This window comes from Erpetoichthys calabaricus, chromosome 10, assembly GCF_900747795.2.
Source record: "Erpetoichthys calabaricus chromosome 10, fErpCal1.3, whole genome shotgun sequence".
In the NCBI taxonomy this organism is placed as follows: Eukaryota; Metazoa; Chordata; class Cladistia; order Polypteriformes; family Polypteridae; genus Erpetoichthys; species Erpetoichthys calabaricus.
The window spans coordinates 33,313,732-33,333,433 of record NC_041403.2 but is presented as its reverse complement, the minus strand read 5'-3'; the positions used below and the strand labels follow the sequence as shown (position 1 = coordinate 33,333,433).

The 19,702-nt window shown below is 35.6% G+C and overlaps 1 protein-coding gene across 6 annotated transcripts in view; it reads right to left on the bottom strand.

The window, feature by feature from the left end:
- ptprc (protein tyrosine phosphatase receptor type C) overlaps positions 1–19,702 on the bottom strand; it is a 162,806-nt gene that overhangs the window by 90,135 nt on the left and 52,969 nt on the right. For 3 of the 6 annotated variants that reach the window (XM_051932886.1, XM_051932887.1, XM_051932889.1), the window contains exons 3-4: positions 14,257–14,295; positions 7,551–7,613 (exon numbers count right to left, since the gene is read on the bottom strand). In XM_051932886.1, coding sequence (XP_051788846.1) covers positions 7,551–7,613; positions 14,257–14,295 — 102 coding nt within the window. Of the gene's footprint in view, positions 1–2,106; positions 2,245–7,550; positions 7,614–14,256; positions 14,296–19,702 lie in introns of all 6 variants that reach the window. The other 3 variants (XM_051932888.1, XM_051932890.1, XM_051932885.1) reach the window with 2 other exon arrangements.

Below are 19,702 nucleotides of genomic sequence, written 5' to 3'. Positions count from 1 at the left end.
AACCAAATCAACTGAGTGATAATTATTTGTATTGAAACTCAGAAAAAAAACAAACAAATTATTTATTATGGATGGCGACTCTCTGAATCTGAATCCAGTTAGTTAGCTTTGCCCACCCAATTAGAAAGGATTATTTTGAATATGCTCTTGTTATTAAAGAAAGTCATGACTGACAGAATTCTTTAAGATTACAGGTGAATCAGTCTAAAAATTAAATTTAATATTTTAGGTCATTTTTTCATTCATGTTGTTCATGTACAGCTGGATAATTTTTGGTTGAACAGTTATTAGCTTTCATGTAATTTAGGCACTTGTACTGTAATTAGAAAAGGAAAGCTTCATTAGTAAACATTTCCACAAAAAGCCCCCAACCAAAAAAGGGACCCCTGCAAGTTTAAGGTGCTGAGTAAACATGAGCTTTAACTGCCTGGGCAGACATCTCAAGCTCAGACTCAGTCCACAGAATTGGACTGCAACAAGTCATACATTCTCCTAGATGGAATAGCTTTTGGAACAGTCATGTCAGAGATGCCAAGTGTGCAAAAATGGAATGACCCCCAGAAATAACTATACTGGGGATTACATGATAAAAGAAAGGGGCTGGAGAACAGGCAGTAATAATAATCTAGTAGTCCTTCTGAATGACAGTAAGCAGCAATGTTGAAAGGGACCTTATACTATGGCATTACTCCCCTCTGCAGAGGAGACTGGCCCTTACAGTATAGATTATTTGTTCATGACTGCAGGTGCACCTCAGGCCACCAGGGGGACTTTTCTATGGATGACCCAGGAATTCTATGGGGCATTCTTAATTCTTAATGATTACTCAAGCACTCATAAGTAGTCCCAGCAAAGACCTTAGAAACTGCTTCAGGCAAGAAGTTTAAAGTGCTGGGAGTTGGGTGTGGAGTAGAGGTAGGGGTTTGCCAGACAAAAAGAAGATCAGGAAACGGTAATGAAAGAAGATTCAGGGAAGTGGGAAAGGAGAGTATTTCTGTGGTATGGGAAACAGGTAAGAGCTTTAGAAACACACCTTATAGACAGGGAATAACCTGTACAGGTAGGCCGAGAGGGGCTTTAGGTTTATTGTGTTCTTTTATTTTTTTGTTTATGCTCTCCCTGAGTTTCAACCCTCATTTGCATTTTATACGATTAATAAAATGCCATTCTTTTGGTACTTCTGAGCCCCTCTTTGAGTTTTTTGAGATTTGGAGTCTTCTCTGCAGCACCCTCAATAAGAGTTAATCCACTTATATTTTACAACCTTAAACCTTTATTACAAAATGGTTAAAACGGTTGCTGTGGCAAAATGACATTATTTGAAAGTATAAATATAATTTTAATAAGGTTTTAAAATTTTCAAAAAGTTTTGAATAAACATCTATAAATGTCTATCTTTTATTGAAGTGCATACTGTAAATAGAGTATGAATCCTGGTTTCATTTTTGTAATTTAAATGACATAAAAATATGAGTAGATATAGCACATATCTATGCAAATGGAAATAGTCTGGTTTGATTTTTGAGAATCAATGAAGTGGTTTTAGGAATGACATATGTTTGAAAAATCTTTTGCTTTTTAATTTTTTTGTATCTTGTTACTCCTTACGTTTTCTGTCTTTACTTTTCCAGAAAGGCATTCACATTATAAATCTTATTAGTCCTTTACGAAGCAAACAGGAGCCAAGCAGCACTGGGGGGCAACACAGGAGCCAGCATTGGACAGAATAGTGCTCCATCACAGTGCATACTGTCTCATACATACCTGTGTATTTAGAATTTTAAGAAACACAACACACACACATATTTGAGAGACAGAACAAACTGCACACATCCAAAAAAGACAAACAAACATGTGTAACAAGTGTAAGGCTGAAAGATTACAAAAAGGTACAATTTGTGCCATTATACCAACAATCTGGAAGAATTTACATTTAAAAATCAATTATTTTGCATTAGGACAGTTTGTATTTTTCTCTTGTGAAGAACTCTATATGCCAAGAACAACTTTTTAAAAATCAAACTGAATACATTAGAAAAGAATTAAACACATAATTCTTGCCACAGAAAAGTAGCAATGAAATCCCTTAAACATGCATTGCATTACTTTCTGCACTGGTTGAGTGACTGATGACACCAATCAACTTGCTGTCCGTGCTTGAAGGAGTGACATTGCCTGCAATGTGTGGGGGTAGAGAACTCTGAGAAGAGGTGCTTGGGGGTGATGGCTGCACTGTGACTTCACCTAAAAAAATGACCAGCACATAACTGTTAGTTTCAAAATCAAAATAGATGACAAGAAAATAAACAGAAATTAGCTTCTGTTGGCAGCATTGACTACTGATCTTCACAGTAAGAAAGTTTCACATAAATAGGGTTATAAATTGACATCCTTTACAGCCAGCTCCAATGAGTTTGTTGAAAAGCTCACTTGCAGTAGTTTCACAAACTATATCACACACCATTAGTTAATATTAAGTCATTACATGGCATTGCTCCTAATTCCTACAAATCTGACATTGTTTAGTACCTGTTACATTAATCAGATGTGGATCAGAATGTTCTTAAAAAGGTGAAATTTAAATTTTCTTTTTAAAATTAAAAAAAAAATGTAACTATACAAGAGGAGTTTTATCTCACTATTTTTCTGAGTAGGATAATGGATTTATTAATTATTCTCTATATCTACTGTAGTTGTATTTTTACTGTATTTAGACTTGGGGAGTGAGCCGTGAAGCACACTTATTAATACTCTTTCATTGCTCATTTTTGTCAGCAAGAGACAAAAGAAAAATGTGTTTCACAATGTTAAAATTATCAAACATAAACAGTACCAGTTTTAAGTCAGTAAACCTTTAGCATTAAAGTAGCACAAAGATGTGCATAATAACATAACATACAAGAAAATGTCACATTTGAATTCATTTTAGGGCCAACTATAGTGATCTTCTTTCCTTAAAATCTCAGAACAATTAAAATGAAAGAAAAAAAAATATTTTGACAATTTTAAAGATACTAGAAATCCAGTTTGGCAGGTTACCTCTGACACCTACAGCGTCTAGTTTCAGAATTAATCTTTGGTGTGGGACTATATCAAATGCTTTTTGAAAGTCTAGGTAAATTATGTTGTATGCTTTGTTTTTGTCAGCTAAGTTGTCAACTTAGTATAGTTCCTCTGCATTACAGGATCAGAACAGCCTGTCATTGATGTGGACCCCCAAGTATCTCACTGAGGCCTTGCATACGTTTTAGGTCCTCATAGATGGCACAGTGGTAGTGCTGCTGCTTTTCAGTAAGTAGACTGTGGAAGATTGTGGGTTCGCTTCCCGGTTCCTCCCTGTGTGGATAGTGCTTTGAGTACTGAGAAAAACGCTACATAAATGTAATGAATTATTATTAAGTAGTTGCAGCAGTGCACCACCTCTACGCTCGCTCCCTGAATAACGAGTGAACAGATGTAGAGGCTCTTTGGGGTGGTGAAATTCAATAACCAGTTCCTTGATTTTATGATATTATGTTCCAGACAATTCTTTCTGCACCAAGAAACAAAGTTCCCTACCTGACTCCCCTACTCTGTCTCATCTCTCTTGACAATACACCTCATTAGTGTAGGAGATGCAGAGAGGTGACCTGTTGTTGTATTTATAGTCCAAAGTGTACAGGGTGAAGAGAAAATGAGACAGAACTGTTAGTTGTGGTGCTCTAGTGTTGCTCACATCCACATAAGCAATTTCGTTCTTGAGCCTCATAAACTATGGTCTTCCCAAAAGATAGTCCATTATCCGGGACTCCATAGGCTCACCCATCTGCATATCTCTGAGCTTACCCGTTAATAGAGATAATTCACAAAGTGATGCCAGTTTTGTGTAGGTGGGAGTAAGCCTTGTGGATCAGACAGATAATTGCATCTTCCACTCTAATCTTTATTTGACAGGAAAACTACAATAGGTCCAAGTGGTCTTTCACAAGAGGGCTCATATAGTATAGGTCAAGCCTCTCAAAAGTCTTAATGATGTGGGATGTAACTGCCACTGGTCTGAAATAATTAGGTAAAGAGGTGTCTGACGTCTTTATAACTGGAAAAATAAAGGTTGATTTCCATGGCAGAAACAGAGGATAGCACAAAGCTAGTTCTCACAGGTCTTAAGAACTCAAAGACTGACTCCATCTGGATTCCATTTTCTTGTGTGTAGGCTCCTCAGGCGTCTCCCCATGAAAGTCGATGCTCAGAAGTGGACTCATCATGTGCTGTACCGATTGAACTGGTATACATGTTGATGTTGTAGGGATGATGTGGGGATACTGCTCATTGAGAGAAGATGGTGGTGACAACAAAAAGGAAAATATGTTAAAAAAAAAAAAAGTTCAGGGAGTTAACTTTGTCTAAATTCCCTTCCAGCACCTGAGCCCTGGATTGCTTGAGTCCAGTAATTATACCCAGTCTATGCCACAGAAGTTAATATAGTCTGTGATGCAGTGATGAGTCCCATGATATCTCCTGCATGTGATTAATACGTTATTCCCAAAATGCTTTTTGGAAGCAATTATTCAGAGCCATTTCGGTATCCATGCTCAATTTCTTAACTGCCCTGGTGCTACCTGATGGCCATCTAATAAAGGGTTGTAGGTGGATCAGATTGTGGTTAGATCTGCCCAAAGCTGCCAGTGCCACAGGTTTACATTAAATGCACCTTTAACATTTGAATACAGCAGAGCAAGCTTGTTTTTCCTTGAGTGGTACATGGCACAAATTGATGGAAGTTAGTCATTTGTTTCAAAGTCACATGGTTGAAGTCACTACATATAACTGCAGGGTCAGAATGATTCATTATTAGAGTGTTGGTAACTGATTGAATCATTTCTGTTTAAGAATCCCCATTTGCAAAAGGAGGAATATAGCCATTAATAAGGATCATGTAACTTATTTCTCTGAGCAAATAACCTGGATGAATTCCAACAGCAAGAATTTCAATGTCTGATTTACAAAGTTTAGTTTTTACTACAATATGCTCCCTTTTACAACATTCCTCATTCACACAGATGACCAGTCCCCATGCTGTCTCTTTTACACACTGTAGTAGGTCTCTGTTTGCTCCAATATGATGGAATTCACCCAGAATTAAAACAGTCAGGTTTATCCAATTTCCGCCAGTTCTCTGTAATACACTTTAATGCAGCTAGTAGAGCTAACTGCATTCTTGACAGCAGTAACTTGTTGCTGTTCCGCATATTTTCATTTGCTGGTGACACCCGTACTTAAACCAATTACCGTATATACTCGCGTTTAAGTTCTCCCATGGATGTCGGGGCTTGATTTTACCGTATAATTTCCGGTCGGTCGTATAAGTCGAATGCGGTAAACTCGCTCTATTGGTCCAAGAGATTATGATATGCTTAAGCCCACCTGAGAACTGAAGCATATCAGGGCCACGGAGAAGGAAAAAAAATATAGACACAGTGAAGAAAACTTTGTTCTCGACATTTCCACTTTAATCTTGATGTTTATGTTGAGATTAAAGTCGACGTGTTGATTGTTTATTTTGTCATTAAAGTAGAACATCATAAATGTCATTTTAAAATCAATGTTTAATTTACTAGATTTTCTCAGACCCCATCATAAGTAATATAGCACATTAAATGCTTTGTGTTAAGTGTTCCCTGACACATGTTACTCTGTACATGCTTCTTAAACTGACTTCCAATCTTCGACTTTATTCTCGACATATACTCTTTTCTTCACTGTGTCCATATTTTTTTTTTCTCCTCCGTGGCCCTAATACCCTTCCGTACCTGAGAGAGTAACCACGGAGCACAGTGCCTTTTTTTTTTTTTGCATTGTGTCTTTCTGACCACACGGGAATACCCGGACTATTCCAAAGCGATGTTTGCACTGCTTAGTGTTTTTTATATCTCCCACCCTCATACACCTTTATCATAACAGCATCCCTTATCTACAATAGAGCGTTCGATCAGAAGAATATATGAAGCTGTTTTTAAATTAAAAGTCATTGAAGTGGCAAAAGAAACTGGTAACTGCACAGCTGCAACAAAATTCAATGTGTCTGAGAAACTGATGCAAGATGGGAGGAGGCAAGAAGATGTAAAAAAAAAAAATTAAGCGCCATAACTTTTGAACGGGCATATAGGTCCGGGTCTGATTTAATGATTGATTTTTTGGGTTTCAAGACCCGACTTATGCACGAGTATATACGGTAATAAAATTCTTTTGCATGCCTCTTTTTCAGAGATGAGGACTTCTATTTTGCAGTCTTAAAAGTTACCCTTTTTTTCTCTTGGCATACTCATATTTTCTTGATCGAATACATACAAAGTGGTTATGATAATATGGCATCTAGTGCACAACTGGAATTGCTAGTAAATGGTTTGTGGACTATTGGAGAAAGGTAGCATCCATCTTTAAGATAGGACAAAAGGTCTGGCTCACCTATCTGTCATACAAATAAGCACCACGCTATATATTTTTTGATGTTTAGAACATCAAAAATCAAAATATAACACTAGTTTTTCATTTTGTTTCAAATTGAAAAAGTAGAATTGTTATTTTGCTGCAACAGTATATTTGCTTTGTTCTGTGTTCCAAAATTTCTGGAGCTGTCAGGTCGGCCATTACCAAAGCAATCTATTGCAGAACCACTGAGAAATGTGTGATCCGTGACATCATCAAAATAACTACATTAAGACCGTTTTGTACACCCCTTGCGTTTACGAGTTCTGGTGTGGTGAAAATACTTTGTTGTATTTAAATTGCTTTGTTTCTTTTGACCTTTCATTTTGCCTTGCATTTTGAATTTGACTATTGATTTGTTTGCATCTTCCATGATGACTGTGGCAAAATTCTTGACTATGTTCTGATCTCCTGATCCCTTTCATTAAAATTTTTACTGTCTAGTTCTGAGTCAGTATATGGAGTGGATTCATACTTTGATCATGCATAGGACTCTAGCCCATTGGAGGGCATGTGGAAACACAGCAACCCATGTGTTGTACAAATGTACAGTAATTTAGTAACTCCACTCAACCTTGATAGCATGTCTGTGAAAGTATCTGCGATGAGTATACCCAGCCTCTGTAAGCACTAATAGAAACTAGCTCCACAGTGACATTATTTGATTTCAAGTAGTGTTTTGTCTATGGCCTGTACACTTTTGACAATAGGGTACTAAGGAGATCTCTGAGCCTCAGCATTTTCAACATTATCAGACAATATAAATAGAACAAATGTACTCTGTCAGCTATTAACTCTGAAAGCAATACCCAGTTTGAACAAGGTGCTTATGTGTAACTGAAGATTCCTCAAGGTTCCAACATATCCTGTTTTCACTGAAGCCCTACCTTAAAAAGATGGTGTGACATCAGAAGAACCACCAACATAACACCTGTGGTTTCTTAGACTCTGACCAAATTTAAACTTATATCTGCGTTGATAATCAAAGCACCACAGGTAGCATCCATAGTGTCCTATTTCCCAGCCTTGACAGAATGAAGTTGTAAGTTTTATTTTGCATGTTTATGCTTGCGGGTGCACCTTACCTTTTTCAGAAGATTTAGCTGTGGTTGAAAGTGAAGTGGAGAGTGCAGGTGAGGTGGTTACTGCTGTAAAAATGAAATGAGAAAAATTTAGCGATGACTATGTTTACCAGTATGAAAGAAATGGGTATTATCTACTTTATTCATCACACTTGATAATTCAGAAATCATACAGTTCACATATGTAGCAGCCTTGTTTTTAATCAATACTCCCAATTCAGTACACATAGAAATCCTTGTACATCTTTTAAAAAACGTTTTAGCTGAGGGAATCAGATGTTTATGCTACTCTCATGTATCCATGACACTGCACTGAAAGGCTATAGTGGTTTACTTACTTGGCTTTTTCAAAGAAGAGAGCTCAGCTGAAACTAATGGGCTTTAACAAGTAAAATACTGTAAGAGGTTTGCAATTGCTAATGTTTTGGACTATGACTGAAATAATGAGTATTAAGCCTACTGAAATAAAGGGATACTCATGTGGCCTGAGATGATTCTACTGCTCACTAGTGCTATGGTAATAACTTCCGAACTTTCTATAATAGCACACTCACTCTGGTAAATTGTTATCACATTCTAACTAGGGAATCCATTCCCAGAAATTTGGGAATCCCACATTTCATTCTCGGGAATCCCGGGCTCCCGGGCATCTCACATGTGAACGGTTTTAGAACGACTGACACTTATTTTTAATAAACCTACTGCAATATGTTGACACAAATAAAAGACTAACCTTATCTACAAGCAGTTCATGCTGTCATAGAAGTACATGTATATTTAGTTGTGGTAATAAGAGCATAGAAAGCACAACATCCTCACAGGTGGCGCAGTAATAGAGCTGCTGCTTTGCAGTAAGGAGACTGTGGAAGATTGTAGGTTCGCTTCCCGGTTCCTCCCTGTGTGGATAGTGCTTTGAGTACTGAGAAAACTATATAAATGTAATTTATTATTATTAACGTGTCCAGCATGCGGTCGTCCATGCGCCTACTGAAGTAGGCGGCACAATCATCAGATACTGATACACTTGTTCTAAACAATGCCCGCGCTTGCTGTTGAGCTGAAACACTGCCATTTCAGCTTTTACTGATGCATCCAGTTTTTTGTCATCATTCTGTGATGGCAAGTTTCTTAGCACAGATAATGCGGAAGCAACAGACTGACACATTGCAATTTCAAGTTGCTGTTCAAAGCTGTGGTCTGATGAAGTGCAAGCTGCAGCAATGGCGCCTCCTTAATTATTTTCAACTATAACTCTGTTATTTCTTGATTGATTTTTACACTATTACACGCTATATATGCGAGCTTTGCCGTTTCCGTTTTCCCGGGAATTATACCAGTTTCATTCCCGGGAATGCGGGAATGAAAAATGTCCGGGAATCCCAGGCTCCCGGTAATCAGGAGCCCGGGAATGGATTCCCTAATTCTAACATCTTTGTAACAGATTAAAGGAATACTCTATGGAAAACCATTTGAACCAAAATAACATAAATAAAATGGCAATTATAAAATAATTACATGCCACTCAAAAAATGAACTATTGAGAATGTTCAATTTATGTATTTAAGTTACTTTAGTTTAAAGTAGTTATATTTGCTGGCATTACTTAACTTTTTCTAGCTACACTGACTTAAATTTCTTAGATGTCATAGAGAAAAGCCAAGCATGTACCGCTACTACATAGCCAATAAAAGGTGTCATTTTGCTTGGCTTTTCTCTACATTCATAATGGCTAACACGGTACAACACCCTAGTACTTTAGATGTCATACTAATATAATTCATTTGTGTTGAAACAAACCAATCAAAACATTTTCTTTCAACAGTAGCATAATCTGTATCAGGGACTGTTGTCATTACTCACTTATTTCATGTTTATGTTACTCAGAATTGATACTTTTCTAATCCTCAAAATGCGATATTCCCATTTACCCCTTACTTAGTTAAATTAAGTTGATTAAATTAAAATAACTAAGTTTTATGTACATGACTATCCCAGATTTGGACAAAGTGTGATATTTTGCATAAAGAGTCCCCCGTTTTGTTGACAACATGTTCTAAAGGACCCCCACACCTTTGTATATTCGGAAAGAAATTTAAAGACTTTAAGTAAATTGATTTTTTCTGCACATATTTTATGGGGTTGTGGAAATAAGTTTATATATTTCTTTTGATACATGTTGCCCATCCTACATTAGAAAAACATCTTTTTCTTAGATTCCAATTCAACAATATAGTCAATGTTAAGATTACATTCAAAGTGCAGTTAGTCAAAAAAGGACTTGTTTACTTTCAGTGGTGATAAATAAACCACTACACGCTTAGCCAGCCTTTTGTGTTCTATGCATTTATTAAATTACACCACTATCCACAATTTTCATTCACATGTAGTGAAATAAGGATTAGTTGGATTGACTGGACACAATGTGACTTTTCCAAATGTAACATATCCAAATGGCTCATTTAATGTCAATGCACTTTATTTCAAAATGCCTTTTCATGATGGTTTCATTACTTGTCTATCAAGACAAAGACCACCTAGCTGAACCTTTCTCTTTTGGTTAATGATTTGCTGTTGATTATATTTTCAATAATTGTAGGAGGCAGGCTGCAAAAAGATCTAGAGCTACTTGTACTTGAATTCCAACTGGCAAATACACAGTGGCAGTTATAAGTTCAAGTGGTTAGTTTGAATAGACAAAGATCATACAACACATGTGGCTGTTCCAAGACAAATTAACAATCTATTGGAAATGCTCACACAGAATTGCTCCTGAAAATGCTGATGATGTTGAAGTTATCATTAGTTGTCATTAGAAATTTAGGACTGACAGAACATCATGGCAATACAGTTAATGCCCATACAGAAATCACATGCGCACACATTCCTGCTGAATGTTCCGAGGCTGGAAATTCTAGGTGAAAAGCTCCCTGATGCCCTCTGCGCAGATTTAGCATTCATTTGAGCATAAAATACTGGGGACCTCTTTATCAACGTGAATATTTAAGAGCATTTGTTCATTTGAACATTAACAGATCATTTTAAACTACAGTCATATTTTGGCCAACACACTGTTCATCAGATTGCTGGGGCACTAACCGATTCAAAACGGAGCAGGGAGGAAACCTCTGTATACCAAAAGCTTTGAGAACATTCAAGACAATAGGTATTGACTTTCAGAGAGAGAATAAATAGCCTCATGCAGGAGTTGTGGGTTATTCTTGCTGAACTGGGGAAACTGAAAGAAATATTGGGGAGATTGCAAGAGAGATAGAATATTAATGTTAAGGGGCGATAAGAGATTCTGGCATTAGTATTATGTTCAAGAGGGGAGACGGCGTGAGATGGCAGTGAGTCTTCTTTTGCCAGGCACTTACCTTGAACAATGAGAATACGTAACTAGGTTGTTGTGGTTTTAATGCACAGTTTATTTTCATTTGATATACAGTATGCACCAGTTGCTTGGTACAGTAACAATATCGTAAATTTTCTTAGTTTATTTTGTATGTAAAACTAGCTATCACAACTCTTACTATCTTAATGTTTTGTCAGTTTTAATGTGAGAAAAGGAGCACTAAAAGTGTTTAGTAGTCTACCATCTACAATCAGGCAAAAATAATCAACAGCAAACAATTAACCAATATGAACAAGTTTAGACCATTGGTCTTGATTTATATGTGACAAAACCTTCATGAAAAGAGGTATTCTGAAATAAATACCATTGGCAATAAAAAAGCCATTAGAAATAAGTCATTCGGAAAAGTCACATTGTGAAATAAAAATGGTCTTCAAAAATAACATTTTGAAATAATATCTGTTATAAATTTTTTTTTTTTTTTACAATTTACTGACTCATCTATAGGTGTGTGCGCATTGGGGGCAGCTTAAAGGTTCAGATAATGGTAATTTCCTGCCAGAACGCAAGAGGGCGCTGCTGACTAATACCTTATCTCTTCCTCTCTCTGCAGACCTTAAGATTGATGACTTCAATATCTGGGGGTTTACCTGGGGGTGCCCCAACTCTTCATAGTTATCTGTGTTCTTTCTTACTAGGCAGGTAAAAGCACAGGAATGAAGAGTCACAAAATAACCTAAAGCAAGTGGTTATCTGAAACTCACAGTCAAAAATAAGATGTTAAAACCAAATCTCTAATTACTTTTTTATTTTTGTGAAATGTTGAAGAACTATGCTAGTCCTACTCAGGCTGTTTTCTATGCTTTCTAAAGGTTGGAACATATTACCAAGTGTACCTTCACCCTATAAGAGGTGACATGATAACATCCCATGTTGTGTGTTGTCAGTACACATAACTAGTAATAGATTCCATTGTTACAAACGTAGTGGCACCCAAGAAAAACAATACAGAAAGTTGTAATGTCCTCAGAGAAACAGCAAACAAAAAAAAATTAATGTAATAATAATAAAATGATCAAAACACAAATAGCAATAAACATAATCCAAAAAATGTAATAAAACCAAATGGCACAAATATTATTGTGTTCCTAACATCCATAAATATATTCAACTTCTCATTATGTGTGTTTCTGTTTCTGTCTTAGTCTGGAAGTTTCACATACTTCACCTGAGGTTCAAGAAACACGTTTTTTGAAAAATCTTCCTTCTAATAGGATAAATTTATTGGGGGTATAATATTATCCTGAATATAGCATTTCATAAATGTGTGATTTCTTATATAAGTGCATACTTGCAAGGAAGTATTATGTTGTGCTGTATAGTGTTTGACCTTTTCAAATAAAAGAATTTATCTTGAATTCATGCATATTTTAACAAAATCACTTCTAAGTACTATATATAGTAATCATATAGCCGTGTGACAATTTCCCTCACCTCATTTCACAAAACATTCTGCTGTTAATACGAGTGTAACAGTGTGGCAGATTTGCTAAAGTGACCATTCCCCTCCTGGCATTAAAAATACATTGTTGCTCTCCCTTGCACTTGTGAAAAATGGAGAACAAACCTGTTGAGTTAAAGGGACATTACTATATTTAGGGAGACTTCTACTGCTCGTTAATGTTTGGACAGCATTGTCAGCTCTCTTTAGTAACACAATAACACTTCAGTCTATTGTTCTGATGTTTAGCTCTATTATAACAACTTGTTTCACTCGTGAAATAGTTGCTGAGAATGGCCACATCAGTTTCTTGAAGGTCATACTGCAACAGCTTGCTTGTTTGTGCTTTTCAGCTTCATCATTGGAAGTTTACAGTAGGCAAAGGTTAAAATAATACGACACACATGATCACGCACACACACATGCACACTTCCACAGCAGGTTAAGGGAGACTCACAAGTTCACTAAGCATGCACATTTTATCTTTGTGGGAGCAAACTGAGTACCCAGAGAAAACACTCATGGAGGTTGTGCAGGCACTGCATAAATAATTGTTGTACTATGATTCAAAGAAAGTTTTATAGAGCTATGAGGCAGGATCACTTACCGATTCACCAATGTGTTCCTTTTACGTACAGTATATAGAGTAATGTTCCTGCTTTGGTTTTTGTTTTAAATTTCTTTACATTTAAACATGATGACATTATGCTATATAATACAAAAATGAGAATTGGGGAGAAAACTACATTTCTATGAAATAAAAATGCCTTTCATTACAGAAAAACAAAGGAATGCTTTCTTTGAATTCCTTTGAATCTTTGAAATCCATTTGGTTGTCTCTTATGGTGTCAGATGATAATCAGATGGCTCCAGCTCCAGAAGAGGAACCAAGTGACATACATACTTTCATGTCTATGTTCAGGATGAGATAAGAATGAAAAAAGGGGATTTGTACAATTAAGGCTTACCTATAGCACTGCTGCGCTTTCTTCTGATCATGTCTTTATTACTTCATAGTGTTTTTCAATTTGGAATTGCATTCTTATATCATGTCATGTTCAGATTCCCCTAATATAATTTTCTTATCACACATCACCATAACAAATAAATACACATATATCAACTGCATGTATTTATTTGATATTTGATCATGTATGCACTTCAATTGGTCCATCCAATTGCTGAGTCTACAGCTTTCATCACAGGGTAGTAAAGCATATACCAGTCATATTGAATGCAGGACAGGAACTAAATCTACCACAGATAAGTTGACACTCATGCATTTCATAGGTCACTTCAGAAATGCCAGTCAAACAATGCAAAGCTAAATTTCCTCTTGAGCCAAATAAAGCATTATCTATCTATGAACAAAAGAAGAAGACTGAAATAATCACAAAATCATAATGACTTGGTGGATAATGTATATACTCCACATAGAGAGGGACAAAACAGGGACTTACATCCAAGTACCTGGAGCTGTGAGACATCAGTAGAAACCCCTTTGTTTATTAAAATAGATATTAATGCTTTTGTTTATTAATCTGATTGTTCAGTTAAGCTCTAATATATACCAAAAAGCCTCCATCACAAAATATCAGTTTCTGAGACCAAAGAAGAATGAATGTTGACTACCACACCTGCTTAAAAAAAGATATTTTGTCAATCTGCATTTTCTTGTAAAAGTTTTCATCTGCACACTTTCAGAAGCTCTTGCAATCTTTTTCATCAGTACAGAATGGGAAGGTAGGAACTTCTTGTTCTCTGGTATTTTTGTTCAAACATAGCAATAGTGACTTGTCATACAGCACATACAGAGCACTATCTATCCAATGAGTCTGAAGTAAGAGTAACATTACCTTTATCGTTCTGGTCATTTTCTCCATTGTCAGAATTTCCTGTAAATTCAGAAAAGATTTAGAATAAAGTCGATTTCAAAAGAAATAAAAACTAGTTTTTAAAAAATATTTACTGTAAAAATTCTCTCAGCTGACTGTAATAGCAACATTACCCACAAGCACCCTGGGACCTGGATGGGGTATTCTGAATATTTGCTTTACAAACAGAAAATAATCTTATCTGTTATTTGGGGGAAACCTGTTGAAAAATAAAATGCATAAAAGTATGCATTTCTTATGCAGCAACTTAAATGACACATAAAATAGAATTAGCAAAATTAAAGTAAGACAGGTGTTCAATATGCATAAATCTCTGTTATAGGCAACCAAATTGATTTTCTTTATTTGTTGATTCAAAGAAACTTAGAAATCACAAGTGAAAACTTACACTTTTTAAAATATTTTATGACTGATGCTCTCAGAATGATTATGTTACTGCATAAGGGTCACAGAGTGAGGCAATAGCAGGGCTGAACCTTCAGCCACCGAAATGACTAGGCCTCTTTACACCAGGGCTCAAGAGTTATTTTGGTTTATTTCTACTGCCTTCATACAAGTAAAATTCAACTAAATTTGCTATTTCCATTTTCAAACAATAGCTTTAGCAAAAGTAAAATGACAACATGTATTTAAATGAGACCCACAACCAGTCTTGATTTTCTAAAGCAGCAAAACCTGAAATTTAATATTATAAATTAGAAAAAATATTTAAACAATTGAAATATTTAAAATGCTGAAAAGACAATGCTATTAGTGTCCAGCTTGGGACATGATGGCACACTACATCTTTAGCACAAATGTTATATAAATGTAAACAGAACTACTGCGGGTTAAGTTTCATATTTTCTAGGTCTTATTTGAAAGCTGACAACCTGAGGAACTGAGACATTTTATTGGAGAAAGACCTGCCAATTATTTTGATAAGCAAACAGGAAATTGGTGAGCAGTGATAAGAAAAGGTAAAACTGAAATTTCTCGCACTCATTTACCCTACTGGGCAATCCACCTGACAAAGTTAAGGAAGACTGATTATGTTTGAAAGCAGAAATACTGCTTTGTCCCACTAGATAAAAGTGTGTACACTGAGCCAGCGAACGTTTTCATCTGAAAATGCCAGTGGGTTGTGTCTGCATATGGCATTAGTTATGGTACAACCAGAGTTGCTGCCCTGGTTCAAGTTTAATAATGGTTTATTTAATCTTTTCTGTTATTATTTAAATATAATTTTTCAATATGATGCTATTAATTCTGAAAAATAATTCATTTTGTGCTTGTATTTATGTAATATCATGATTTCTATTGCTATGGTGTTTAATATGTTTGTTTTTTATGTTTATTGTTAATAAAATACACATATTTAACATTACGTTTTAGTGTTATTAATATTAATCAACATCTGAAAGCTTTTGTTTCAGTCAAAGTAGCCAAAGTCCATCCATAAAAATAAATCCAGGACTAGGCTGAAATATGGAATAGTTCTGCACTTACATTTACCAAAACTCAAACCTAACATTGACAATAATGAACCTTTAAAACATAAAACACTCAACCTTCACAACTGACTTTGATTTATTTTTCTAATTTTTGACTTGAAATCATATCTAACTTGAGTTATTTTCCTACTTCTTTTGATCAGGATTCATATGTAACTGTATAATTTTTGTAAATTAATAGTATTGAAATTTTAGGCTTTCAAATTTTTATTCCTTATCAAACCATGCTACTGTTTGTATTTAAATAAAAAAATAATTAATTAAAGAAGCATTTTGGAGTACATATGAAGGAATAAACATCACAATGAAAAAACTCTGCAATCCCTTGTTAAAATCCCCATATGCAATACTAGAGGAATGAGTGAAAGTTAAGAAATTTCACTTTTAGTTGTGCTTAGTAAGTGTTCATTACTTAACAAATTAACACCATAAAAAAGGGTTAGGTACTCTGGACAACAGATATCTCATGACATTTAACCACATACTGTGAGTGTCAAAACTCTGATATAGTTAAATATTTGCTTTGATTAATAGATCTACTATTATACAAAATTATGCATTAAAAATTAAAGATTAAAAGTTTAAGAAAATCAAGTGAAAACATTGTCAGGAAAAGAATATGTCTTAGACTTGTGCATGTCCATGATGCTTCAATGAGCAGAAGGTCAATGCACCAGTTCATTTTTACAGAGTGCCACTAAGGAATCCCAGGGTACTCCAGTTTTGGCTCAGTACTGCAAATATAAATGTAAGGATGGAAAGCTGGTGAACAATTCAGATGTTTGTTTGCATCCGAGTGCGTTCCATTTACAATAACATATTCATGAAGTGGTTTATTTAACAATATTTCAATAAAAATCTGTGTGTTTGGGATGTTATGAGCATACTAATGAATGAGTTGACATTTAGATTATGCAGCACAAGTAACATGACATTTTTTTCATGGACGCTTTTTGATGTTGTTTGCTGTTGACCAGAATTGCTCACTATAGACACCATATTCAGAACCTTTGTTATCTCCATTCTAAATGAAAACATGACATTAAAATGTCTTAGCAATCACTACAAACTGCATGGGGTAAATAATGTATATTAAAGAAAAATGGTGTGTATTCCTTTATCTATGGTCACAGTAGTGATGATAGTCAAACTACTTTTTATTTTTGTGTTTTTGTGAAGAAATTAGAGTATCCCAAGGAAAACTCACAAGAATATAGGGAGATTATATAACATTCAAAAAGGCAGTTATTGGACCAAGACCTGAACCCAAGGCTCTAGAGCTATGTAGCAGCACGACTAACCAAGGGCTCCCTATACTGTCCATACTAATTATCCATCCATCCATCATCCAACCCGCTATATCCTAATTGCAGGGTCACTGGGGTCTGCTGGAGCCAATCCCAGCCAACACAGGGCGCAAGGCAGGAAACAAACCCCGGGCAGGGCACCAGCCCACTGCAGCCACACTAATTACAAATCTTTAATTTAAACCAACTCCTAGTTGCAAGAGATTTTACAAAACTTCACAATAAGAGAAAAAAGAAACTGGAAGGATTATTGCTAGAAATTGAACTGCTACAAGAATTAATCATGGAAATTCCAAATTATATGTTTTTTTTTTCTAATATTACTACTAGTTTAATTGGTTATTCTGTTTCCTGTGTTCTTCTTATTACTAACATGTGTCAAGAATCATCATTTTTCTGGTGTAGAAATGCATTCATCTGATAGTTAATATTTTATTGTACTGTGAGAAACACCAGAATTAGAAATGTAACACTCTGTATTTTGTATTTTTCAGTAGGCCAGTCCATACACACTCACATGGCCAATTAAGAATCACCAATTAATCTAACCTGCACATCTTTAGAGATACAGGAAGAAAACTACATGCAGATACTGGGAGAATGTGAAAACTCCACACAGTTATGGCATTCACACCCATGGTGCTGGACCTGCAAGACTGCAGTGCCAAGGAAAGCACCAGCCACAGCTGACAACATGGAGTAAATCTACTGTAAAAACAAACTAACCTAGATACAGACTGTGTGTCCATGAACATTTGTTCATGGACTCCCTCCCTCTTTTTTTATGAGTTCTCCACAGCAAGCAGAACATGACATAAGCTACTAAGGCTGTGATGAAATCCATGCTTGGTATTAATATATGAGGTATAATATCAAAAAGGAAACTTTGGTTTGAATCCACACCTGGTCATTGTCTATGTGCAGCTTTCATGTCCTCCCCATGTTTATGTGTATTATCTGGGGTGTGCAGACTTTTCTGAATCCCCAATCACAAAGGTTTCCATTTCTCTGTGGTTCTGCAACATTTTAAAATCATGCATGTTAGTTAAAATAGTAACTCTTTGTGAGCAAGCTGAGCTATTTTATCCTGCCTTATTTGAGATATCATGTTTTGGTTGGAAAAGGAAAAATAGGAACAATCAATAAAAATGATTACTAAAATTACTTTGGAAGAGAGGAAGAAAGAAAGTTTTATATGCTAAAAACTTAAGTATAAATGGGCTACACATGGAGCCATATTCTCACAATTACTTTTGCACCCATGCTCTCACTTGTGGTTAATCCTGCTTCTGTTTATTTCTTCATTTTACTTGAGAACTCAACTCAAAAGGAAAAGGGTGTTGTTAACCGAGGTTAAAAAGCTCTCTTTCTCTAAATGGTGTAGTAACAAGGTTACCATGGCAGCAGCCTGCTCACTGTTTTTCATCATTTAACCGCAGTTTCCCGAATGTGAATTACAAGTTCCTCTTTAGCACATAAAGTTACAACCATTAGAAAAGGCTCTATTTCAGTTTAAGTTACTTTTAAATATGTTTGCATGTGGTAAAAGATTTGCATCATTTCAAAAATTCTCGGAATGTTACCATATTGAATTTGGATGGGTTGCTCTTGATTCTAGTGAAGGCCAGTGTTAAAAGCAAAATATGAAATCACACTTGAGTCTGTCCAAATTTTCAGAAAACTATTTTTTTAAATATTTGGCTGGGTGGATAGCACTTGATTCTTGGAATGGTAGCTCTCTATAGCACACTCTGCTTGGGTTCTGGGTTGGTAAGATGACAACACAGGGGAATGTTCATTCAGGAGTATAGGTGTTTAAGGCTCTCGCATTGTGCAGAAAGATGAGTGTGATTTGATGTCACCAATTATCTTACATATACAGTAGGTCATTGTGAGAGGAAGCTAAAGCACAAAAAGCTACCCTCATAATGTGTTCAAGATATGGCCCACTAGGAAAAGAGGGACGGACAGACCTAGGTCAGGTGGAATTATTATATATGTCAGCTGACCTGGGAGTATCTGAAATTTCTAGTAAGGGGTAAAATAAGGTGTGGAGATATGGTGGCCAGGTAGCCCAGCTTACCTGGTTGCCCATGCAACCCTCAACATGATGAGAAAACTGAAGAATGATGATTGTTATCATAGTCAAAATTTGTTGGAAATAATCATTTCCATTATGTTTGACAAATTACTAGATATTCCAATTTGGGAAAGCATTGGAAAATGTATGAGCAGTTATGGAAGATCTGACTTTTTGACTTACCCTCTTTGGTTCTGATAGATACTCTATAGTAACTAAAGGAAAAATGTGTTGCATAAGAGAAGATATTCAAAGACTTATTTTTTTGGTTAGCAAAAGCCAAAGGAGTTGGGTTTATTTTGCAAACTGGGATGTGATTCCCTAATATATTTTCCACTTGTATATGATGTGAATTTCTGATAAAATGGCAAGACATAGTGAATGTTTAACTTATGAGGGGCAAAGAAAGGCTTTGATTATTTTATAAAAGATCAAGCCAACAGTGCTGCATGCATTCTTTTTGTGTCTTTCTTTTGCTTTGTTTAATGTTTGTCTATTTTACATTTACATTTTATGATTCATATCTT